General features: G+C 40.7%; 2 protein-coding genes across 7 annotated transcripts; one reads left to right on the top strand and one right to left on the bottom strand.

The window, feature by feature from the left end:
• Positions 1-7,934: 7,934 nt before the first annotated feature.
• On the top strand, positions 7,935-23,125 carry csde1 (cold shock domain containing E1, RNA-binding). Of its 6 annotated transcripts, none has more exons than XM_053316956.1 (21): positions 7,935-7,989; positions 10,479-11,140; positions 12,177-12,449; positions 14,591-14,789; positions 14,956-15,122; positions 15,940-16,026; positions 16,417-16,514; positions 16,600-16,681; positions 16,812-16,940; positions 17,060-17,185; positions 17,272-17,487; positions 17,654-17,794; positions 17,901-18,074; positions 19,479-19,586; positions 19,815-19,993; positions 20,090-20,202; positions 20,309-20,428; positions 20,526-20,704; positions 20,834-20,997; positions 21,128-21,260; positions 21,609-23,125. In XM_053316956.1, the coding sequence occupies exons 3-21, from the start codon at positions 12,324-12,326 to the stop codon at positions 21,654-21,656; spliced, it is 2,589 nt and encodes an 862-aa protein (XP_053172931.1). In that variant the 5' UTR covers positions 7,935-7,989; positions 10,479-11,140; positions 12,177-12,323; the 3' UTR covers positions 21,657-23,125. The 6 variants fall into 6 exon arrangements, with proteins under 6 accessions (XP_053172931.1, XP_053172932.1, XP_053172933.1 ...); XM_053316957.1 differs by having other exon boundaries at positions 17,901-18,065; XM_053316958.1 differs by having other exon boundaries at positions 14,956-15,065.
• Positions 23,126-23,981: 856 nt separating this feature from the next.
• rassf11 (Ras association domain family member 11) lies at positions 23,982-25,625 on the bottom strand. The gene is made up of 2 exons (XM_053318148.1): positions 25,523-25,625; positions 23,982-25,420 (listed from the first exon to the last, which is right to left on the bottom strand). The coding sequence occupies exons 1-2, from the start codon at positions 25,623-25,625 to the stop codon at positions 24,084-24,086; spliced, it is 1,440 nt and encodes a 479-aa protein (XP_053174123.1). The 3' UTR covers positions 23,982-24,083.
• Between the last annotated feature and the right edge of the window lie 205 nt (positions 25,626-25,830).

A 25,830-nucleotide genomic window follows, 5' to 3' on the forward strand; every position in this document is an offset into this window, starting at 1 on the left:
CCTCTCCCTCCTCAACTCCCTATACTGGCTGACCCTCAAACCCCCCCAAAAAAACTCAAGGTGACTGTGCTTTTCAAGCTTTTGCATCCAAGTTATAGGATGCTCTCACCTCATCCCTACACTGCTGTGACACTTTTATGAAGCAGCTGAAAACATTTTTATTCAGACAGGTTTTTGATTAGCCTCTCTGAATAGTAGCTCCACTTTATTTATTGCATTTTTACTTTTGTATATGTCCTCTTCTGTACATTTTCCTATTTGTTTATGTGTCTTTGTCCTCATCTGTGTTGTTGTTGTGATTTTAACTAGTCAGTCCTGTGGCGTTTGTGTGATTGATATTTTTAACATTGCCTTTAATTATGTATTTTTCATTATATAAATCATTTTGTGATGTTGTATCTGTGAAAGGTATATTCAAATAAATGGCGTGTGTGTGTGTGTGTGTGTGTGTGTGAGTGAAGGTGAATTACATAGGTGATATATTGCTATCCAACTCACTGAACACATAATATAGCATCAATCTATTAATTAGTACCCATTTTTCTATTTATAACATTTTGCATATCTAACCAAAATAAAATGAATGAACACTGTGAAAAAACTAATGAAATATTGGTTCACTATCGGAATTGCAGAAAACAAATGCATGGTCTTTCTTCAGCCTCAAAATTCCCGACACTTCTTTTACAGGGTAAATACGTAAATTCTTCAGGAATACGACTTGAGAGGCATTATGGCCTCAAATGACATTTCCCCTCCGATGGACTCCATTCCTGAAACACCCTCAGACTGCAACGTGTGGCCTCAGAGACTTTAATGTAGGAGGAGAACAGTCACTGTCAATGGTTCAGTGGCAGTGCAGTGTTGGCTTTTAAATATGTCCTCCCACAACAACAGTGACACCTAGTGGGGCATAAAAATATTTCTTGTATATGTTTTGTATGGGTCTGGCGGACACCCAGGGTTACTTGAAGGGGTTCCAGGGGCTCCACAGCAAAAATGGGAATTGTTTGTTTTCACTAGTATAATTCCATCCTTAATTAACATAATGACCGCAAAAATCATCAAATGGTGGTCTGTGGTCATATCTCAGTAAACCTGCTTGTTGAAACACACCCGAACAAATATGATGATACCTGCAGTTGATTCAGTATTTAAGAAGCTTTTTGTAACTTTAACATCATTGAGGGTAGAGGATGTCACAATTACCATTTCAGATGTGATTTTATTGAATTTAATAACAAACCAGTCAAATTATAAAACAGTGACATATATGAACAATAGGAGTGAATGTTTGATTTATTAACAGTAATAACCATTTCTTTTTGTGATCACATTTTTACTTTATTGAAAAGAATATACATTTACAATATATATATATATATATATATATATATATATATATATATATATATATACATAGAAAATGTACAAATATTGCAATAATACAATTTTCACATTTCACTAAAAGGAAACATAAATAAAAATGAAAATAAATAAGTAACTTAATTAATTAAGGTCAGGTCAACATTTGACAAGTCATTCAGACTGAGTGCAGCAGACAAGCAAGGCAACTTGACTTTAAACACCTTGGAGAGGTTACAAGTGATCATCTTCCAAAATCCGACCACTGGAGCCCACTACCAGAACATGTGAAAACAACTTCCAGTTACTTTCAAATAACAAAGAGTACATCAAACGTGTTGTTATACTCATCATATTCTAGAAAATGTTCCCTGGACCATAAAAAAGTGAGTGTGAATATCTTTTTTCACACAAGGATTCATCAAACATTGATTAATGACTGATGGGGGAATTTATGAATGTGAATTGGTGTAGACACTAATTATGGGTCAGAATATGAATAGTATGTAAGGGTTGAAAGTTCATATCCTGATCAGTATTACAACATTTGTAATATCAACATGTAGTATTATTCAAATTACACATTATACTTAATGTATATTTACCAAAGTATTCAAAATGACATAAAAAAATTAAAGATTATCACACTGTTGCAGATTATAAAGAAATATTTAGAAAGTTTGTTTTAAATGTTTTACATTGATGGCACGACTCAGGAGATAAAAATACAGTAACATGCTGTATTGCATGTGACATTGTTAAAGTTTAAACACTTTAAAATTTAAATTTAATACTTTAAACTGTGTGAGTGAGGAGCTTCCTAAACCCACTAACACAGAAGGAGCAAATGGTGACAGCTTCCTCTGTGCAGGTTGGGTTGGGATGGTCCCTGTCCTCCTGAGTGTTACTGTACTCAGAGGTATTTTAGGTAGTAAAAATTAGAAGTACGAGACTCAATAAGATATACAGTACCAGTCAAAAGTTTGAACACACTTTCTCATTGATGTGAATGAGAAAGTGTCTTCAAACGTTTGACTGGTACTGTACAATCACTGAGTTAGTACCATCCAGCTAGAGAAAAATACCTGCGTGTCTGTGTGTGTATATTTGTGTACGTGCGTGCGTGCATGTGAGGAGCTTCCCAATCCCACCAGCACAGAAGAAGAAATTAGTGAAAACTTCCTCTGTGCAGGTCAGGTCGGGACGGTCCTCGTCCTCTTCTTTAAAAAAAAAAAAATCAAAATCAAAATACAAGTGTGAGTAATCACTAAAATCAAATCTATTAACGAAAACATCAAAGTATAACAGAGTGAGTGAAATAAATCATCTCTGGATAACCAGTGAGTGATATTAATACCACTGCAGGACATTTAATATTGTTAATATTGACATTAATTATTAACTTACCTCTTGTGTAGAAACCTAAAGCTCAGTTTGAAAAAAAAAGTTGAATAAAAACTGCATTCAAGTGACATACTGGCCAACAAAAATGCCCAGATGGACTTTAAGAAGCACTTTACACACAACGACAACCCCCGCAGTGTGTGGAGAGGTATTAAATCCATAACGGATTACAAGTGCAGAACCCCACACGTCAGTCGTGACATCACACTTCCCGAAACCCTTAACCAGATCTTTGCACTTAGAACAGTGAAGGCTCAAATGATCCTGCACAAGAAGGAACATGCACTTTTCTGCCCCATCAAGTGAAATCCACTCTGAGGAGAATCAGTATCTCCAAAGCAGCAGACATGATGTTGAGCTGCACACTGAAGTCATGCGTTAACCGACTAATGGGGGTGTTCACCAACATCTTCAACCTTTCCTTACAATAAACTGTAGTCCCTACTTGCCTCAAATTCACCACCATTGTACCATGACCCAGGTTATTATAAAGTACTTTTAGAAGATTATACTCGCTCACATCAAGGCCATCTGGGAATCCAGAACTCATGTAGTCCCAAAACACCTCCCACCTTGTAAAAAAAACACAACAAAGACTGTAAACTTAAACGAGGCGATTTCCTCTCTCAGCTGCTAGTTAACTTTTACAGCAACACAAATCCTTTGTCAACAATGTGCGATGCCAGCTGCACAGCACAGAAAAGCAAAGACTTGGCCCAGGTGGTAAACAGAGCACAGAGATCGTGGGAGCTGTGCTCTTGGACCTGGATGCTGTGTGTGCCAGTCGCCGGCAGAGGAACATCGGCAACATCAGCAAAGACACGACACACCCGGGACAGTCTGTTTGTCCTCCGGCTAAAGAGCAAAAGACACCGATCAGCTGTTGGCTTGTTGGTTCAATCCCCAACTCCTCCTGTCCAAATGTGGACGTCTTTGGGAAAGACACTGAGTCAGATGTTAATCCAGTGCCTCACATGGTAGCTTGCTGCCATCAGTTTGTGTATGAATGAGGTAATGAGAGTTAGCAGCATTGTAAAGTGCTTTGGATATAAGTGCAGTGTATTTAAGTGTCATATTAATTATTATTAAAGGAAATAAATTAAAAGCGTCCTGTTACAGGATGATGTCTCCAGACACTAAGACTGGGCATCAACTGCTCTGCCAGATGAAAAGTATTTCCAGTTTCTGGTCCTGTTTCCTGTGTCCAGGGCTGGCAGTCCTAGTCAGAGTCGCTGTCATCAGCCCTCCACAGGATCCCAAAAGGACCGTCCCAGAATCTTCGGTGTCTCAGGCCAGAGGAGGTCGAAGGTTCCGAGTACATGTAGCTCTCATCCCTGCCACTGCTTGAAGAGGTGCTGGTTGAGGGAGCTGAGTCGTGAGGGACTTCCTCGAAGTTCCACCTCGGGCGCTTAGCAGTCACTTCCTCCAAGTCGGTGTCTTCTCTGCTCCTCTTGGTGGACGAGCTGAGGCTGGAGGTGGAAGGAGCACACTCCGGAGGAACAGCAACCGGAGGACCAGCAACAAGAGGACTAGCAACCAGAGGACCAGCAACCAGAGGACCAGCAACTGGGGGACCAGCAACTGGGGGACCAGCACGAAGAGGAGGGTAGTCCTCATCCTCTGAATCCTCTTCATCCTTGAGGAGACTCTCGTATCCGGAATCCTCAATGGTCCAGTCCTCGATGTCAACGTCATCTTCATCCTCCTCTTCCTCACTGGCCACACTCAGACGGTCGTCCATTTCCATGTCTTCTTCTTCGTCAGAGGAAAGAAGAGGAATAGCAATACCTACCTCAACCTCCCTGTCCTCCTCGTCAGAAGAGACGTAGTCTGGAATCACGACGTTGTCATCATGGTCCAGGATCCTGATGACATCTGGGAGGCGGTCTTCTGCAGGACGCTCAATGATGAACAGCCGAATGGGGGTGCCTGAGGGGAAAAGAGATACATGAGAACTTGATTTAAAGTCTGAGACATGTCTATCAATGAAACATAACATCAAATGTTTGGGACTAAATAACAAAGAATTAAGTTAAATCAGGAAAAATACAAACATAAAGCAAATATGACCTCACTGGACATATCATCAAACCTCATGTGAATATGTTTTGGATGAAAAAAGACACTGAAAGTTGCTGCAAAGTAAATGAAGGATTGCACCATTCTGACTAAGCTCTGTGATGAGGAACTTTGGACAACATTTCTGTCAATCCAAAGATTGTAACAATGATACAACATTTAATGTAAGAGACAATACTGCAGTATGTGATGACTCGACAAAAATCAAGGCAGATGTTAAATACTATTCATAAAGCCACAGTAAAAAAAACCCATAAATGTAATCATGTAGCAACACTGTTTCTCACTGTTATTGTAATTATAAGGCGCACATGAACCCTGCTCTATAGCTGATTAATGAGGGCACTAGGAGCTCCCTGTGGGCCTTGCGCTTTTACGCGCGGGTGTATCCACCTTTTTTTTCATCTGGATTCAGATTTCCAGCCTACAGTCATGCTCCAAATCCTTCTTTATACGAAAATTAAAGCAAAGGGAACATGGGATAGCGGGATTAATGAGAAAATGGAGAGGTACGCGATCAAGGTGGCGAATGAACTACTGCTTCAGACACGGATCACGAGAAAAACTGATCAATATATTAATAGGCCAATAACTGACTCTTGTGCACGTGCGTTGGATAAAGCTATTTATTTTGCCCTAGCAGAACATTTAAGGGACATCAGTAACATAACACACGCAATAAATATCATATTGTAAATAAGTATAAATACGCAATGAGATGCCGAACCAGGAGAACCAGCAAAGAATAGAAGAGAATAAAATAACAACATAAACCACTCAACTTTGAAATGTAAATGACTCAATTATTTAGCTGTGGATACATTTTAAGCCAATTAAGCTTCAACAATCAAAACTATCAGCTCAGAGTTTCTCATTAGAAGAACTGGGTCCAGGTGTGTTTACACCTGTACGTCCTGACGTTCTGTCGTCACGAGCTCATAGTTCCATCGTCTCCATGGTGAGCAAGAAAAACTGATTTTTGGCATTTTATGAAATTTGGCCCAGTCGCCATCTTTTTTCCAAAAATTCAATGCAAATTTTGGACAAATTGATGCATTGAAACCAAAATAAGAGTGTTTCAAATCACTACATGGATTGTTAACACATTCCACACCTTTCCCGGGAAACTTCATGCATTTTTTCCAACAAATAATCATTTTACACGGAGAAATCGTCGAATAACTGTCTGTTTTCACTAAATTTGTGTTTTTCCAATATAGGCCCAATTACATGATGTGAACTATCCTCCTTTAAACTACAAAAATCACAATCATTGTTACTTTAAGATTGCTTCCAAAGAATTTTCGGAGATAAATAATGAATAAATCAAAAAGTAAAATATGAATTTTAAATTGATCTTACCTGCCCGGCCGTAGTCCATCTCATGGGCGTCCCCACGAGATGGACCACGGATGGAGACTCCAACGCAGGCCATTTTCAACTTGTTCAGTGAAGTTTAGAGATCCAAGTAGTTTGTCCAAGTAGTTGTGTCCAAAGAGATCAGCCTTTCAGCTTTTGAACTCCTTTCAGCGCTTCCAAGAGATCACTTCCAGTGTTTTCTAAGCTTTGCAACAAGGTCAACTCGTGTCCAAGTACAGATGCAAAGAGAGAGATCAGAATGTTCTGCTGACCTTATATAGCCTCGGTTTGACCATCAATGACGCAAGCATGTGCGTGTGCGTGTGCGAGTGTTTAATCAGATTTTACATAAATTGAATTCATATTAGTTTTTTTCAATTAGTTTTTCTTTCATTGCAGTGGTTTTGCAGTAATATACTCATCATTTGTGGTATTTCTTCCTCACAGTTAAAGTTAATCCTTCTTATTCCTTTATTTATCTTTAATACAGCCTGATTCAGCAGTATACTAGTGTAGTAGACTTATCTAGCCTACAAAACAAGGAGAGAGCAAAGATGTGCAGAGTGATCTTCCACGTAAATAGACTGTCAGCAATGCGCCCTGCAGCAGCTGATGTCTTATAATAAAACACACACAGCAGGATGCGGAGAATGTCTTAATAATGAATACAAAGTGACTTTTCGATTTACCAGCAATGACAATAAAACTGGTTATTCTTCTTTTTTTAGGTGTTATATCTTTTAGTTATTTTTTAGATACTACAGCGCACATCAAAGCTGGATTAGTATTTTTTCTGATCACTCAATCACAACCCAATCACATCAGATAATACTATACACAGACAGAATAGTTCTTACTATTCCTGGTTCTTCCTTCTTGCCTTTTATTTTGCAAGATCGGAGATCAGGTGCTCAGAGTCCAGCTACTTCACAAACTCAGACTCGAGCCATCAAAGAGAGCGCTGAAATCCTCCTTACTGCATTTTTATTGCAGCCGGCTTTTTCGCTTCCTTTTTAGCCTTCTTTCATTTGGTTTCCCCACAAGGCTTTTGGTTAGTGATCAATTTCCGTGCACACCAGATGAAACCACACTAACCACTCATCACTTGCACTTACACAAATGTGACACAAACATCAATCATGACATAGCTATGATTTCCTTGGAAACCTCAAATTACATTTTGAACAAACTAGGTTTCGCATGAAAGTGACAGTAGTCTAATGATCAACATCAAGAGTGTGTCTGATATCTGTGGAGCCCGACCAAACAAAAAAAAACATCGAGTAGTCTATTTTTATGTTTTGTTAGTACAACTTTTGAGTATTTTTTGAGTAGCCTATATTTAGTAATATCTATCTATCTATCTCTCTATCTATCTAGATTGAACCTCATCATACAGGCTATTTGGCGTACACATAGCTATGCCATGCCAATGCAGCCTGTTGAATAGAATTGAAACTAAAATCCAGTAGTCTGAAACTGTTCAAAGACAAATGCACACTGCGATATTTTCAGTGACACGACTGTGTGACTTTTTATTTGTCTCCTTTCGAGCCCACATAAGGAGATAGATGAAACTATTACCATTATTGTGTACTCAAACTGTACACCGATTGATGATTGAGACAACTCATCTTCACCTGTGCAGCGGAGTCACTCTCTGCTCTTAGACTCTCTGGTCGTCTTAACGTTGTCAAATATCGCGATAGCCGCCTGTTAATCACTACGTAATGTGCCGTGCTGCTTCTAGCGGCGCTGGTGACAGTGCTGAAAGCTGTTGGGGTGAGTTTTTTCATAAATATACCAGTTTATTGAACCATTTAAACTATTTTTGGGATGTGCCAACATGCCATGTTCTCTTTCTTGTGCAGTGGGATTAGAAAAATTAACGTTATTGAGCGTTTTAGTCCTACGCAGAGCTCGGGCCTTAGTGCGGGCAGCCGTGTTTCTCCTCACCGTAAATCATAGCACACTGGAAGTTAGCCGCTTAGCATCGAGAACGGTAGAATTAAACACGTATTAATTCCAATACCCCAAAATGTACTTCAAGAGTCGGCACTTGTACAACATTGTCGTGTTAAAATGTTTAGTGAGACATGCAGTAATTATGTAGAATTGAACTCGAGCTTGTGTTGTGGCAGTTTCTTTGTTGTCCCGTCCTCGTGCCGTTAGCACCGGTAACGATATTTTCCCGTTATCTGTGTACAAAGAGGACAGACTAGAGGATGGGTGAAAGTTTTATTTAGACCTGGGTTGTCTGCACGTGTACACACTTCGTGTAATAAAGTGTGTTTCTAAGGTGTGGTCGTATAGTCGGTTAGCCACTTTCATATCCACGTTTTCCAAACTCCGCTGTTGTGTCAAACATGATGAATGCTTAATAATCGGCCTGGCACACTTTAACTAAATGTCACTATTCTTCCATCGCGTGGAGGGAGCAGACATAATTGCTAACGTGTACATATTAAAGGATGAACCATGAAACGTGCAGTGGATGGATCTTTGTGTCGCCGTAGGTGACGATCGGAGTACTTTCCGTGAAGTTTCTGATCACTCAAAGCCCCCATACCTGTCATTAACCATAACGACCAAATACTTAAAAGCGCACTGTGTGCTAATGTGAGCTGACCCGTGTCGTAATGACATTGTCGCAGTGAATTCATTTCCATAGACCCGTCGGAAACGCCCGCAGGTACCGTGGCTGTTTACGACCAACAGCGTTAGCGAGATGCTAATCTGTGTGCCTCTGTTTGCTCACACAAGGTCATCAAGACAGCCCCTTTTATGCTTAAATTCATGCTCGACTGTGCTGTTATGATCGTGTGATCCGCTAAAAGCGACATGTTAACCACCTTAAATTGCTGCGGTACTGATTTGAAGAGTTGGACGTGTTTTTAGAAATGAGCTGGCTAGCTTAGATGTGACGTTTTCGATAGCGGGGCATGCCGCAACGTGCTGGATGTGGATCAGGCCGTGTTAGCAGCTCCAGCTGAGGATGGCGGACTGCTGGGAAGTCACATGGTGACTCCTGTCAGAGTGGTTGTTGTTCGGGCCCAGACGAGGAGTGGCACCGTCGTGGAGAAGACCCTTTTTTTCCTGCGTTTTTTTAGCCATTTGGTCGTAACTGGGGCAACGTGTTTTGGCGTCTAGTGTTTGTTGTTTAATGATTACCGGGATAAACGGTAGTTAAATACTCATCAGGAAGTGTTGAAACGGCCAATCGGCGCTGGTGTTTTAGTGGGTGGACGGCTTTTTTCCTCCACTTTTCTGCGTCACCAAAAGCTAAAAAGGGGAGCAGAAAAACCCATGGCCTCCAAGGTTGTTTTCACAGAGGAGCCGTGTCTTTTCACTGCTCATAACCTTTAACCTACTTAACCAATCCATCTGGCGATAACTGACCCCTTTGTTTGTACTACCACTGGGATGTACAGCTTTAGTTCCTGCGGGTCTAATATTTATCCCAGTGTTATAAAATGAAAACAAAACGCAACTGTGTTTGTTGGTTAATCTGGATTTGCCATTTGGATATTAATACCAAGAAGACCCATTCAAGAACAGAACCCCCTCTCTGTTTCAAGGAACTCCATTTGAGCATTTTCACAACATTATATTTTAATCTTCCTGGAAGCACACATACTGGAAGTCATTGCAACACAGCTACAGCAGAATAGATATCATGTGTCCCTGTTTGGCTCACTTTACTACTTGTTTACAAAGCAGTGTATTTTGGTCAACAACACTCTGCTCTAACCTACTGATGGAGATTTTATGAGTTTTGTTTGTTAGTTTGGCCTCACCTGCGCACTACATGTCTACAATAAATGTGTAAAACAGATGAATGACAAAACAGAGGGCTCTAGTCAGAAACGGTGCCATAAATATCATGAAGGTATGCACAAGGACTTGTTGATCCACAGCTCTTGCCTGCTGCATCTAGTCAGCTGCCTGGCATTGTGGGCTGTATCCAGAGGCATCTGAGGAAACCCTATTTTTATACTTGTGAGTCTGGGGGCAAAGAATCTAATGTTCTCAGAAAGACTTGAGGTCATTGGTCCTCAGTGGTGTTTCTGTTTTTCATGTGACAGAGAATGTGAAATTCTCATCAGTTGATGGTGTAATTCAATTTCTCTGCCTCACTGCACTCACTTTGGGCTTCTTGACTTTTGTGTTAAATCTAAAGTTTTAATCTGTAAAGTTGTTGTTGATCATCAAAAGTTGAAATCAGAGTGATCAGGTCTGCTTAGCTAACCAAATCTACTTTCTCTCAACAGTATGAAGTGAAACGGAACTGAATTTTTGTACCATCCGCAACTGCTTCAAGTTCAGATCATAACAAAGAAACTGAAGAGAAACCTCCCAAAACAAGCAAAGTTGCAACACCGAAGACACGTGGGAAAAAAAAGGATCACTTCATCCTGAAACGGCCAAAGAAGACACATCAGCCCAATTGAAACACGCAGAAGAGAAGCAATCCAATGCCCAAGCATATTTTGAGAAGACAATAGCTGATCTGAAACCAGAAGTTTGTGCCTACTCAACAGCTTTGACAAAGCACACGTCCCAACGCTGCTCCTAGCCCTCCTCATCCTCACCACACCACCGTCTCACCACCGGGGTGTGGAGTGGGCTGCTGTCTGCTAGTTTTTTTTTTCCCCCATAGTACCCCCATCTTATCCCCATTCTACTCTCCCACTGTTTTCATTGTATTTTTTCTAAGCAGTGTTATTGCACCTGCTTTGCCTTTTTGCGCTAGATTTCTCCCCCTTTTTGCTTTATGCAACCATCTAGAACTTGTGCCAGAAACTTGTAACAAGTGTGTGTGTGCGTGTGTGTGTGTGTGTGTGTGTGTTCAACTGTGTGCGTGAAGAGATCTGCAGGAACTGCATAGTCATCGAGATCCTGAGAACCACAAGATTCAAGACGACTATTAAAGGTGGGTCTCAGTCCATCCCTTCATAACATGAGACCTTTCATGTTAATATCAACATATTAATGTCTTTTGGAGTTTTTAATTTAGTCACATATGATTTTTGTCCTATTTTGAATGATTTACGTCCCCCAATATACTGAATGTTTTTTTCTCCCTGCAAAAAGTTTGAGAATTCACATATAACACAACATCAAATATTGTAATTCAGATTCAATTGAAGATCTGTAATTGGCCAGTTTCACTTTGCCCTAATTTCCAGATGTACAAACACAGATTATGAAGGACTAAATTCTGATTCAGTTTGGCCAGCTGAACAGATTTTGGGCAGCGATGCAGAGGTTGTTTTCTTTTAATCACTGAACACAAATAACAGTGTCCTCCTGGTTTGATTAAAAAAAAAAAAAAAATCATCTAACATGCTCTACCATTTTTAAAATGGCTCGTATTGAAACATTGTCTGGATTTTGTGGCCTCATCAATCAGTGATTTGTTTTGCGGCAGCTGATTTCACTGATTAGCATGTCTTCAAACATCAGGAATATTATTGAAATCAGCTGCTGCAATCCTCGGGTAGATATGAATCTTGTATGTTCATTGTTCTTAGCACGTGATTATCCACTTTATAATGTGGAATGAGTGCAATAATTGATGCCAAGTTTAAGATTGGATTTTGTCATGTCAGTGACCTCTACATTGCCGTTTGTTAAAGATACCCTTTTTTTTTTTTTTTTTAAACTTCACATAAATCAGCTGGGAATTCGTCAAACTGAACCGTCACCACCTCCAAACAGTTAAAATTGTCATTCAATTTAGTTTGAGATAGATTTGATTGCATACCCACACCCAGCCTGCACCTTTCTATCGTTTTTTTTTAAAAGTCATATTCTCCCTGATTTTTTTTTAATTTATTTATAACCTTTTCAGCTCCCTCCCTGGGGGATAAAAGCCCACAGCCCTTTTCCTTTGTTTGTGACACTTGGCACACTGGCTGACCTATCTGCCTTACCCGTTATGTTTTTTCCTCTCTTCACCCTTGCAGACATCCAGAGGTGTATCATTGGGTGGTTGCATAAAAAATAGTTCTTAACAGTCCACCAAAAAAAAAAAAAAAAAAAAAAAAAGAATTAATCAAATAATCAAGTTCAGCAAGTGCTCAAGCAAGTTTGGTCCGAGTTTATGGGAAAATATGGGCAGCCCCTGGAAAGGCTTTGTTGAGTTTACCTTGCCTGCGTCGCCACCCACCGCGTTTGTTAGCGCTGACCTGAGCAGCACATCCCCTGTCGGACTCAGCCTGTCGCCATATGGCCGATCCGTAAGTTCCACCTTCCCACCTCTTTTCTACGTGCCCCACTCCCACCCCCCATCGAACACCCATCCACCCACCTTGCCCTGCATCTCTCTGCTGTGAATGGCCTAACCTCTTTCATCCCTTTTCGGGCTCCCGAGACTAGCCTCTGCTCAGGTATATTGTTGCAGGGTGAGGGGTGCTCTACTGATGAAACTGCAGAAATTAGTTGGGACTTACACAATTCCTTGAAGTACTTTTTTTTTTTTTTATTCCCCCTCCCATTTTTTTTCCTCATAATGATCCAGTGGTATCTTAGTCGGCCGTGACACGGGCAAATCATGTTGGGCTACATTAATGCTGGTACATAACTTTAAGTCAAGGCAACACAAATACAACCTAAACTACATACTAGTTGCTCACGATGATGATGAAAACACAAATGTTTCAGAGTAATTACTGCACATGTAACCAAGACCTACACGTTAAATGTCTTGTTAGAGTAGCTCATTGTTATAGTGCAGTACAGGGCCTTACAGAAGAGGCTGCTCTGGGACCCCCCCTCCTCCCCCTCATAACCCCATAACCCATCACCAACTCTGTCCACTGTAGATGCGCCGCTGTTTGACCTATCATTCGCATTTTCTGATTCTCTCCATCTTTTTTTTTTTTTTTTTTTTTAAAGTAGTTTTATTTTACTTGACCTTTTAGTAACATTTGTGACACTGCATTTAAACCCCACTTCACCTGACCTGGCTGCGCAATCTTTTTTTAGTTTTTAGTCTGCCTTCTCCTCTCAGTGCACTAGTACTTTTTTTAACGCTTATCTGTGCAATTGAGCAATTGATACTGTAAATGTGAGATTATCACAGTAGCAGACCCGTTGTTACTGAGTTGCCTGAGTTGGTTTGTTCTGCTTGGTATGTTGGTTTCAGGATCTCCATAATGGTTGAGTATTGGTGGTGGTTGTGCTGAGTTAAAATATTAGAAACTTTGTTCACAGGAGTATTATGGAGTATACTGCTCTGTAAGTGTGTGTGTGTGTGTGTGTGTGTGTATGGTAGGCCTCGGAAAAATTTGTTCATGGGTAAACACTGGGTGTCAATATGAAATATGGGCAGATTAGCAAAGTCAAATAGAGGGTACAGTTTTTATACTCTATTGCTGGATCACAGCAAGCTTTGGTAGCAACCATCCAAAAATCTGGATAACGGAACAATTAAAAAGACCAAACTAAAGCTGAATGAATTTGACTGTACTCCTTTTCAAAGCTGTTGCCTCCTCCCAACAGCATATCCAAGTCCTATCCTCAGTGTCAGAAATGGAAAGAGGCTCTTCTGAACCGCCAGTGCCTCGCAACACTGGCTCTTCCCACTCTACCTCTACCGGTCCCATGCCTATTCCCCGCTCCTCCTCCGTCTCTTGCCATCCGCACCCAGGAAGTAAAAAACACAAGCGGACTCCCTTATATCAGAGATCAGTAAGAGGGCATGTTTGGTGGTGCCCACACTGACTTAGCAGCCCCACGAGCTGCTGTTATGTGACTTTTTTGTTTGCTAACAGCATGGTGTGTAGTTGTGTGGAAAATGAGTTTAACCCAGGTGTTGTTGCAGCTTTCGATAAGTCGACGTTTTTAATGGTTTTCCAGTATAAGTGCAGGTTGGTTGGTTTGTAAGGACAGGTGAAGAGTTCTTGAACGTTTAACATCTCTTAAACCAGAATTGCACGTAATGACTGCAGGTTTTTGCGAGTGTTTTGATGATTTGGGACTAAGAGTGAATTGTAGCTTTTAGTGCATGATACTTGGAAAGAAGCCAGGAAATATCTTCTTTTTTTTTTTTTTTCCTTTTTTTCCAGTGAACGGTATGAATCAACCTGAAATTCTGTCAAGGCATTATCAATGATGTGCTTCCCCGCTGTCGATGGCCAGATAGCCCCAGAAAGCTCTAATCTAGCTTTACTTTTGCCTCTTTCTCCCCACTTCCTCTGAAGTGTGCTATATTGCATGTTTTGAAGTGTTTTTTTGTTTTTAAGGTTGGCATCAAACACTGCATTAAACTGTGGCCTTTTTTTTTTTTTTTTTTTTTTTTTTTTTATAATTGTCTGCAACATTTTGACCCACTAACCGATTGTATTTTTAACAATTGCTTCTCCTCTTCACCCACCAGATGAGTTTTGACCCAGGCATGCTCCATAATAATGGGCACACTGCGTACGCCAACGGCACAGGGCCTGGCATCAGAGAGACAGGCGTGGTGGAGAAGCTTCTAACTTCTTACGGTTTCATCCAGTGCTCCGAACGCCAGGCTCGTCTCTTTTTCCACTGCTCCCAGTACAATGGTAACCTGCAGGAGCTTAAAATAGGAGGTGAGATCCCTTGAACTAGTGAATGAATCATAGATACTTAACGTAATGTGAATTCTTTTTGCAGAAAAGGAAAATACTTGAGCTTCATTACCTCAACTTAACATGCCCTCTGTGTACTTTGACGTTTTGTTAATTGTTTGCTCTCCCTCTGCTTCTCTCTTCTCAGATGATGTAGAGTTTGAGGTATCCTCTGACAGGCGCACTGGCAAGCCCATAGCAGTGAAGCTGCTTAAGATAAAGCCAGAGGTGCTGCCAGAGGAGCGCATCTCGGGCCAGGTGGGGCCAGACCTGCACGCCTATCCCTTTACTGTGCTGCATGGTTATATTCATCCAGTTAAGGAACACCATTTTATTTTTGGTTCTGTCATTGTCTGTCAACGTAACATTTGTATGGCCCATTGTGTTTTTGGGCATTGGATGTAAATCATGTAAAGCACACTGCAAAATTTGACCCTCCCCCCCCTAATCATGTATTGAAGTAAAAAAAAAAAAGCAGCTTTTTTTCCCCATAAAGCTTCGCAATGCATTTAAATTCTAAATTGGCTTTTTGTTGCTAAAATGCATGTTTGCTGGAGGTATTCAATGTCTGCTGAACAAATATAGTCAATGTAATTCCATTTAATTTATCTGTAAATGCTCACAGCCAATAGTATAGCTCACATGGTCTCTCTAGCAAACAAAAACAAATCTACCGATCTACACTGGTGTAAAGAGTCAGTGAAGTGCTTCATTAAGCTGAGCTCAGCAGGGAAAGGCGTGCCACGCAAGACATTTGTGCTTGTCTCATCAGTGATGTGCAATTCATAACATTCAAGTGATGCCGCTTGTCTTGTTATGTTTACACTTGCTCCATGAAGCCGCACATTCATGCAGATTAATTCCCTGAAGAACTTGATCTGGGGAACACACTATAGACTGTTAAGCAGCCAGACTGTGTATACACATTTTTCTCTGAAGTATGATCATGCTCATGCGAACCTGATCGCTTCCCACCTGCTCCATATCTGTAAAACTTGATATACTTGTCACTGTGACATTCCAAAATTCTGCCATTTCATCCATTACATGTCCAGTAGTGTTGTAAGTTGGCTATGTTTGGTGAAGCAGCATGTTAACCTCCTTCCCTTGCAATTTCCCCCTTTTTCTGCAGGTTGTCTCAGCAATCCCAGTGCACTTGGATGGAAAGTCTGCTCCTGGCCAGGTGCCCACCGGCAGTGTTTGCTATGAAAGAAACGGGGTAAGAGACGAATGCTGAATTACAACATGCTTGAACAATGACATACAAAACGTCTTTGCAATCTGCTCATCCAGAATGTACAGACAACACTCATTTGTTCCATCCTCAGCTTGGTTTTGCCAAATGTGTACTTACATCTGTTTTCCACATTATGAGTTATGATAATGTATGTCAGTCATATAAGATCATGCAGTCTAGAGCTCAAAGATTGCATGTGTTCAATCCAGCTACAACATTTGACAGCTTAATCTTCCACAGCACATCTGTCCTTCATTTATATACATTATTTAATGTTATCGTTAATCTTGAACATGAAATAGTTTTTAGGGTTAACCAGTCCGTCCTACAACTTTTTAAAATAAAGCTTGACAGTTGTGTGACTTTCCACAGGAAGTGTTCTACCTTACCTACACTCCTGATGATGTAGAGGGTAACATCCACCTGGACACCGGTGATAAAGTCAGCTTTTATATGGAGACCAACAAGCAGTGAGCCTTTACACACTTTACACACACCACTGTTATTTAAACAATTCCCAGGTTGCGCTCTACATTGATCTCTCCTGTATTCCAGTACTGGAGCAGTCAGTGCTCGTAATATTCAACTGGTGAAGAAAAAGCAAATGAGGTGCCAGGGTGTGGTGTGTGCTACAAAGGTAAGTGTTTGTAATAAAGCTACATCATGTCTAAACTTGTATCTCATTTGTTGAAGACTCACCTTTGGTCTCTGATTTTTGGGTGGTTAGTTGATGTACCTGTTCTGTTGTACCTTGTGTTGTCTTTCAGGAGGCATTTGGATTCATTGAGAGGGCTGACGTGGTGAAGGAGATCTTTTTTCACTACAGTGAGTTCAAGGGTGATCTGGAGGCTCTGCAGGCTGGAGATGATGTCGAGTTCACCATTAAAGACAGAAATGTAGGTGTCTTCAAGCATTGCAACTATGGACCAATCATCCTTGACTTGTGTAACTCTTTAATTAGCTGACTGAACTCCCCCGTAACAAAACTGTTAACCATGTGTTCTTGTGGCCTCAGGGTAAAGAAGTAGCCACAGATGTGAGACTGCTCCCCCAAGGAACAGTCATCTTTGAGGATATTAGCATTGAGCAGTTTGAAGGCACAGTCGCCAAGGTTATTCCCAAGGTTTCCACCAAAAACCAGGCAAGTAGATTACTAGTCTGGCAAGTTGAATTAGCACATGTTTGATGCCTTTGGATCTGTTACTCACCAACTTTCTGCACCCACAGAATGACCCTCTTCCAGGACGCATCAGTGCCAGGATCGGTTTCAGTGACAAGGAACTGCCATTTGGGGAAAAGGACACCAAATCCAAGGTGACCCTTTTGGAAGGGGACCACATACAGTTCAACATCTCCACCGACCGTAGAGACAAGCTGGAGAGGGCGACCAACATAGACATCCTTCCAGACACCTTCAACTTCACCAAGGAGACACGTGAAATGGTGAGGAATACAGAACAGTGCGGAATCATGATTGACGTGGTCAGTTATGTTTACGTAATGCATCATGGGAGAGATGACTGAATATAGGAATTCACTTAAGTTTAATTAATGTGGACGCCCACTCCAATCACAGACTGTAATCTCGTGCCGCCTAATCTTATTCTAGGGGGTGATTGCAGCTATACGTGATGGCTTTGGCTTCATTAAATGTGTGGATCGGGATGCTAGGATGTTCTTTCACTTCAGTGAAGTCCTGGAGGAGAGCCAACTGCACATCTCAGATGAAGTGGAGTTCACTGTTGTGCCTGTAAATCCTGTTTATAAGATTTTCACAAAACTATGTATTCTGACTTGTTACACATTGTTATGATTTTAGGAATAACAAACTAAAGTAAATGTCTTGTTCTTGCCAGGATATGCTGTCAGCTCAGAGGAACCATGCAGTGCGCATCAAGAAGCTGCCCAAAGGCACTGTGTCCTTCCATACCCAGTCTGAGCAGCGCTTTGTTGGTGTGGTGGAGAAGGAAATTATGTCAGCCACCGCCAAAAACGCCAGTCCCAACAAGAACAAGGAGAAGGTAACGCATGTACGTAAATCTGCCCCCAGTGCATTCAGAACCAACAGTCTCATAGTCAACCCCCAGCCCACTTTATCTACCCCTCCACCCAATTTTTGTTTTAGTTCTAATGTTCCTCTTTGCTTTCTTCTCCAATGACCTTCCTGTTCATGCTCCTTGTTGGTTAGAAAAAAGACAAGGTAGGACCGAGACCTTCTGCATGAAGCAACACGAATAAAGTCTCACAAATAAATGATGAAGAAGCACCTATTCTAGATTACATAAATTCATACCAATAGTCAATACATTTCACTAACATACAGTCTAAGAAGTAATTATTCAATTCTTAGACCTAACAACTTTTAGATGTGAATCTAAAAGTCAGCAACTAACAAATGATACAGAGTAAGAATACTGTATTCATAAGTGTAATTTTGATGAGACTTGCTATCTAATGGGTGTCTGTTTCTCCTGTCTTTCAAGGGGAAAGTTGTAGAAAAGGTTAGTCTTTTGCAGGCCACTGACCCCAATTTACCCCACCAAATTTTTTTTTACCATTGTCAACGGCATGGTATTTGATCACCAATTAACTCTGAGGAAGATGGACTCGAACATTGTATCGCTGATTCAGTGAGATGTAGGGCTGCACAATTAATGATGAAACCGTAGTCCTGAATGCTTGTATGGTTTTTGGGAACAGCTTAAGTGTCTTAAGTACAATAATTTCCATCCTATCTTAAATGGTTAAGCAGCACCTTCTTTTTGTTTAGTAGTTTAGTAGTACAGTTTCCCTGTGGTCTCATTACTGAATTGCCTTTTTTGGAATGTGAGATAAACTGTATGAAGTGCCAGCAATGTCATCCGGATTGCTGACTGTTGTAACAAAGTATGAAGTCTCCCAATTTTCTGTGATCAAGCCATGCCATTTTCTGTGGCCATGATACCAGTAAATTGGGATGGTTCAAGAAATTCTGACTAAATCATGAGTATTGCAGAATTGTTCCCAGTTGAATCTACAATAGTTGTGGGTAATTATGCAGCCCTGCATTGTAGGCTGTAACTCAGAGCTGTTGCAGTAGACTACTAATGCTAACCAACTAGGCTGCTACAGAATGATGCATTGCACACACTCTGGTGTCTTGCATACGCTTGTGTAGTCTATCTGCACACCATCTTCTAATATACTACATACTCTCAAATCATCTGATCTGATTGAATCTTTTAAACAGTGTTTTTTTTAATGTGAGGCATAGTGAGTTAACATCAGTTTTTTGAAAAGTGGGTGTAGCATTGAAGAGACATTCAGCCAAAGTAGGGACTGATTGTGGCTGAGAAACTTTCAGCAGGGTTTATACCTTGTCTGGGGTCAGCTGCATTAAGCGCTGTTGCTCCTTAATGGAAGGTAATGTGTTTGATTTGTTCCACTCTCTGTAGGAATCTGAGGAAGGAGTGATTGCATATGAAGACTGCGGAGTGAAGCTCACTGTGCAATACCATACCAAGGATCTGGAGGGAGGATGTCACCCACAGGCTGGAGACAAGGTATCTACAGACTGATTCAACATTAAGTAATTGTGCTTGCAAATTTGATAAAGATGGTGCAGTGGGTGAACAATATGTAAAGCCTTTATTAAAATAACAAACATAGGCTGCTTATACAGTCCAGCTTATCAGTTTACAGGATGTCAAGTTTTGAAGTAACTAAATCAAAGCTGCAGATTGTTTTGTCTACCCTGCGTGTGTGACTCTTTTAATATATTTGCCCTCTAGGTGGAGTTCTCCATCAATGAAGTGAAGAGAACAGGCCAGCAGAGTGCAGTCTCCATCAGGGTCCTCAACCGAAATGCTTCCAATGCCAAGAGACTGCACGGATTTGTTGCCACACTGAAGGACAACTTTGGCTTCATCGAGACAGCAAATCATGACCAGGAGATTTTCTTTCACTACAGGTAGAGATTTAGGTTCCAAGATGCCTTTTTTTATTTTTAATTAAAGTAGTAGCTGATTGACGGCTCAGTCTCACTATATCTCTGTTTACTCTTCAGTGAAATGTGTGGAGACTTGGACAACTTGGAGCTTGGTGACACAGTGGAGTACACTCTCTCTAAAGGAAAAGGAAACAAAGTCAGCGCTGAAAAGGTTACCAAAGTGGCTGCAGGTAGGGATAGTTTTGTTTTCAGTTGTTTCACTGACATGTTTTATGTTTGTTGATATGGAAGTGTTGTTTTGAATGCCTACAAATAAGTGTGAAATCCTCTTTTCAGTGAATGGCATCGGTGATGATGTTAGTGTAACAGTGATGATGGGGAAAGTCATCCGTCCCTTACGCAGTGTGGACCCGTCCCAGACAGAATACCAAGGGCTTATTGAAACCTCAGAGGAAGGTTGGTGTCAACTTATGATGGAACTAGTACACTAACTGTTTCTCATCACCTTAACTTTCCCATGAAATCATTCCTCCTCCCTTCTTGGTTGTTTCAGGTGGAACTAAAGGCCAGAATTATCCCTTTGGAATCATGGGCATGGCAAACAAGGCTGATTGTCTTCAGAAAGGAGAGCTTGTCAAGTTCCAGATTTGCACAGTAACTCAGACTGGACAGAAGATGGCCTGTAATGTGGTCCCCCAGCGTAGAGCCATGGTGGAGTGTGTTAAAGACCAGGTAGAGATTAGTTATTTAGTCTCATTGTATAAGTGTTGAAGTATGGTTATTATAGCACAGGTTTACACTGGAATGAAGTGCTGCTAATTGAGGGTCCTGAATTTATTTATTTTTTCTTGTTGTCCACAGTTTGGCTTCATCACATATGAAGTAGGTGAGAGCAAGAAGCTTTTCTTCCATGTAAAAGAAGTACAGGATGGCCTGGAGCTCCAGACCGGGGATGAGGTGGAGTTCTCAGTTGTCCTCAATCAACGCACAGGAAAATGTAGTGCCTGCAACGTACGCAGAGTCAGGTAAACACTCAGAAGACTGTATGCATGGTTTAGATTTGAGTTAAACTGGTTTAGAAAGTTAAACAATACTGTATGTAGCCAACAAGGCTAATCTCTAATGGTGATTTTGAATGCGTATTTAAATTTACAGTGAGGGGCCAAAACCAGTGGTGACTCCACGTCCTGACCGCCTAGTGAACAGACTGAAAAGCATTACCCTTGATGATGCCAGTGCTCCTCGCCTGGTTATTGTAAGACAGCCCCGTGGTCCTGACAATTCAAAGGTACAAACAAGCCTTTGCTATCTCTTTTCTTGTTTTTTGTTGTTTTTTATGTCACATTCTGTACTTTGGAAGTAGCTACGTTTGCTAATGAACAATAGCTTTTAATACATATTTGAATTCAAATAATTTGAGGTGGGCAGTTGAGCCAAATCTCACAACAATTTAGATAATTCTAAATATTGTACATTGTTATTGATATATTGATATTTTACCACCACATACAGATAATGACAGTTTCCTGAAACTTCACCATTAAAGTGATTAAAATTATTATTAAAATAATGTTGAACTGAGATTAGCATGATATGTAAGCCTCAGCATTAATTAAATACATCCTCTCTGTTACAGGGCTTCAATGTGGAGCGCAAGACTCGCCAGCCTGGAGTCATTGACTGAGCAATATAGAGCCTGCCCTGTTCGGTGTTGGTGGGACGCTGTCTCAAAGGGCAACAGCAGGGGACAAGGGAAATTGATTTGTCACATGCTTGTACACACAACTCATACACAAAACATACGCACACATACAGCAACTGGCATGTGTAATCTTTGTCCCCATCGATACCTGCGAGGGAACTTTGCTCATTCCATAGTTCCCTGCCTCCCATGTATGATGTACTTGATACAGAGTTCCACACTGCAGCGTACATGGGATATCTGAGTGTGTGCGTGTGTGATGTATCCTAGAAGTGATTATAGTGTGTAATGGAGGTATTTGTTTCTGAGGGCCTTGTCTCTCTAAATCAGAGTGATGATTGTGTGGCTGTCTATGTCCCTATCTTTTTATTTTTGCTTTGTCTGGAATTCTGCACCTGTTATTTGTCTAATAGTTTGCCTGGATGAATGAACGTGACTGTTGGCATGTCTTTGAGCATCCGCTCCATTTTTTTTTTTTTTTTTCGTATATTTTTGCTCCTTACCCATGGAAACTTAAAATGGCTTCAATGTCAAGTTTCCACTACTGTATGCTTTCCTACAAAACACATAAAGCAAAGCAAAGTTCCCTCCATAAGGAGGATCCTATTTCTCATATGTGCGAGCTTAAACTGAGGATTCTTCTCTGCTCGGTTTTTTGAGCAGTTTTAAAATGCTTTACTGAAGAGCTTAAGTGAAAGCATGGTGCGACTGTGCGTGTGATGTATGTGAATGTCGAAGTAGTTAATCTAATGGGATTTACGTTCAACAATCTGGAGCCTTTAGATACCTTTTTGGTATTCACATGCTCCACTAAAGCAATGTCTCCCAGGTGCAGAATTCCTTGTGGCATCTTATATCTGCAGTTCTTTTATACTGTTTTTTTTTTCTTGCACATATTTTTGCTTTTTTCCCTTGAAACTCAATCTGCTAATATTGAATTAAGTAAGAATAAGGTGCCTAAAAACAACAAGCAAAACGAAATGGAGAAAAAAAAAAAAGAAAAAAAAAGTATCCTCTGTTCCCAGCCAACCGCCAAAATATTCAGAACAATCTTAGGGTGGCTTTCTTTTCTAGTAGAAATAATACTGATATGCATCCCAAACCTGTGGGTTGAACTATACTGTATGTAATGTGTGCTTTTTTTTTCTTAGTGAAAGTTCAAAGTTCAGATATAACAAAACAAATTTAACTTAAAAAAAGGGTGAGAGTATTATAAATTCAGTTTAAAAAAAAAAAAAAAAGAAAGAAAAAGGAAAAAAAGCAAGAATCAGGATATCAATTGTTGTGCTTTGGAGACATGGTGGGTGTTATGCCTCTGCACATTACATTACAGACTAAATTAATTTCAACTTTGGATCACTGGGTTTCAGTTGAACCACATACAGAGGTTCTTATGTACTTTTGTTAATGGTATTGAATGAAACAATTGAATTAAAGTTTTATGAAAATCACGAGCTGGTTTTGTATTTTATTTCAGAAGAATCCTCAAAGTCATTTTTTAAAATTGCATAAATCTTTGAAACATAAAGCTATATAAGAAATTCTGTAATATAGACCAGTGTTACATTACAAAAACTGTTCACTCTATGGTAAGACATTACACACTTGCTGTCTGCATTATAGTAGATTTCCCATAACTGAGACAACAGAAACAACATTCCACAGGAAAAACACAGACAAGGGTTTCTCAGCAGATGAAAGAATCTCATTCACTAGATATGAAGCGAAGTCAAAGCCTTCAGTCCCACCCCTCCTAAAATGCACACTTGCACTAGCTCTCTTGAGATGTGCAGTTGTGCTTTTCTGTTACAGAGAATCATAAAATACATCATTCAATGTCCATTCTTTGGGGCTAATTCTCTGATCATGTTCTCACAGATAAATGTTATTGTCCTCATTAATGCCTAAACCCAAATGAAATTCCAAATTTGCAATTTATATAAAACAAAGGCAGCAATATCTTCTAGCTTGAGTTTGACATCTACTATACAATATATTCCATAATTCACTGCAACCCAATGTCAAATGAAACATTTGTAAATAATTAATTTGTAGATGATTAATCATTGTACAAAAAACAGGCTGAAAACATTTCTTAAATTTGAATGAATGTTTGTTATGGAGACACATCCTCTTTTGACCTCAAAGGACCTAAGGGACTCACTTCTGGTATGAAATCAATTTTAACTCGGGGACTGCTACTGCGGGCATGAATGCCTCACAGTGCTTGATGCATACCTCAGTCCAGCCGCATACTGTACATACAGTGAGCAATGCATACAAACACTCTGGCCAAGTCATGGAGAACCAGAGCCTTGCCACATGAGAAATAAAATAGCAAATTACCACTGAGTACAATGAAGCATACATTACATTTAATATATGTCTTCTCTTAAGCTCTTAATTTGACTAAACCTTTGTACTGCCTAGATATATAGTGAGCTCAGAGCGATGTACCACCTTCTTTTTAGTCTGTGGTTTGGGGATTTGGGATTCAGACCAGCGTGTCCACCACTCCCTGAGCTCAGTGGGCCCTGTGGGCCGTCTCTCCCTTATCTGGCTGGGAGTAGTCAGAGCAGGAGGTGGGTTAAAGTCTTCCCTGGGCAAGAACTTCCTGTTAATATTTACATCCCCATCTGGATCAGATTGTTCCTGATATAGTTCCTGAGTTGAATCAACTGAAATCTCAGTGTCCGCATTTGCACCCACTTTTGAAACCATCCCTGAATCCTCTTGAACATTGTTTTGAGTGGTGAAGAAACCAAGTCCTTGCATTTTGCACTTATAGTCCTCCAGCTTGGTCTTGCACTCCACAGCCTTGGTCCTCATCTCAAGGAACTGACTTTGCAGATCTCTCTCGTAACTCTCCTCTGCCTTCAGCTCATTCTCCCAAAACTGTATCTGCTCCATCTCATCTTCAATCATTCTCTGCTGGGCCTCCTGTTCAGCTTGTCTGGCCCTCTGTCGCTCCTCAAGCTCTAAAATCTGTTGGTCCACTTGTTCTATCTGTACCTGTAAGTCTTGCAAACAGCTGAGCTGACATATTATGGTTTCTCTTAGATCATTTCTCTCATCTTCAGCTATAGCACAGCTTGAAATGGATATATAATCAGGTTTTACTCCTTGAGTTTTCTTGGAATATTTGCTTTCTTTAACCCTCGCCTGACTTCCCATGCAGCAGGATGTCTGATTATCCAAGTCTGACTTCAATATTTTCTGACCTCTGACTTTGCTTCTACTACTTCGACCTAAGTTATCTTTGTCAGCAGTGAGAGAAACATCCAGAAAGGTATTGCTCCTTTTATCAGTCTTCTTGCTGCTTTCCTTATCACTGGCAGTACTGTAAACCCTGCCTTTCCCCAGATTCTCCAGCCATTCCCAGGCCTCCTCCATGAGTGTCAAAGACTTTCTTTTAGGCCTTTTCACGTCCTCTTGTTGCTGCTCAGCTTCTTGTCTCAAACAGGACAATGGTGGCAAGCTTCTGCGATTGATTCTGAGTGAATCACTGCCTCGCCGCATTCTAGTGGCTGCCTCTTTTCTCCTAAGTGGGGGGCAAGGTTGGTGTCTGCCAACTTTTGTTCTGGTCATTTCATCCAAGGCAGAGGGTCCGTTGTGGAGAAGCGTGAGCTGAACCTCCCTGGCCTGCTCACCGTATTTCTCAAGAGTCTCCAGGAGGCGTTCATCAGGTGTCATGCACCTCTCAAAGTCTTTAAATTTCTCCCGTAATGTGTAGCGTCCAGGCTGACCTAAATTGAAGGATGTCAGTGTGGATGTTAGCTTGAACATGGCAGAACATACAGTAAATCTTAAAAGTATGTATTGCTATAAAAAGCAGGATAGGCACATACCCAGCGCTTGAGCCAACGCTATGACCACTTCTTGGCATGTTGTTTCTTCTGTAATTCCACAGACCACACGTGGAACACCGTCCACAGACACCTTCACCTCCATCTTACCCAATCTGTTGTTTTAAAAAGATGTTAAAGGTTTAGTAAAACTGCAGCACATTGTGCAGTGGGCATTTCTTGTCTCTGTTAGGGGAAGCAGTGGAGACAGCTAAATGACCCTCATTACCAGTTACTGTTATCTGTCTGCCCATCGTATCTTGGTTAAGCTTGAGGCCACTTCAAATGATTGTTGTAAGATGTCTACAGTG

The sequence above is a fragment of the Scomber japonicus genome, chromosome 4 (assembly GCF_027409825.1).
Source record: "Scomber japonicus isolate fScoJap1 chromosome 4, fScoJap1.pri, whole genome shotgun sequence".
Classification (NCBI taxonomy): Eukaryota; Metazoa; Chordata; class Actinopteri; order Scombriformes; family Scombridae; genus Scomber; species Scomber japonicus.

Excerpts from the sequence above, each read along its gene's own strand:
- csde1 (XM_053316956.1), top strand. The coding sequence starts at position 12,324 with ATGGGCAGCCCCTGGAAAGGCTTTGTTGAGTTTACCTTGCCTGCGTCG. Across the intron at positions 12,450-14,590 it reads TGTCGCCATATGGCCGATCC|ATGAGTTTTGACCCAGGCAT; the intron begins GTAAGTTCCACC and ends TTCACCCACCAG. Across the intron at positions 20,203-20,308 it reads GGTTACCAAAGTGGCTGCAG|TGAATGGCATCGGTGATGAT; the intron begins GTAGGGATAGTT and ends TCCTCTTTTCAG.
- rassf11 (XM_053318148.1), bottom strand. The coding sequence starts at position 25,625 with ATGGAGGTGAAGGTGTCTGTGGACGGTGTTCCACGTGTGGTCTGTGGA. Across the intron at positions 25,421-25,522 it reads AGCGTTGGCTCAAGCGCTGG|GTCAGCCTGGACGCTACACA; the intron begins GTATGTGCCTAT and ends CCTTCAATTTAG.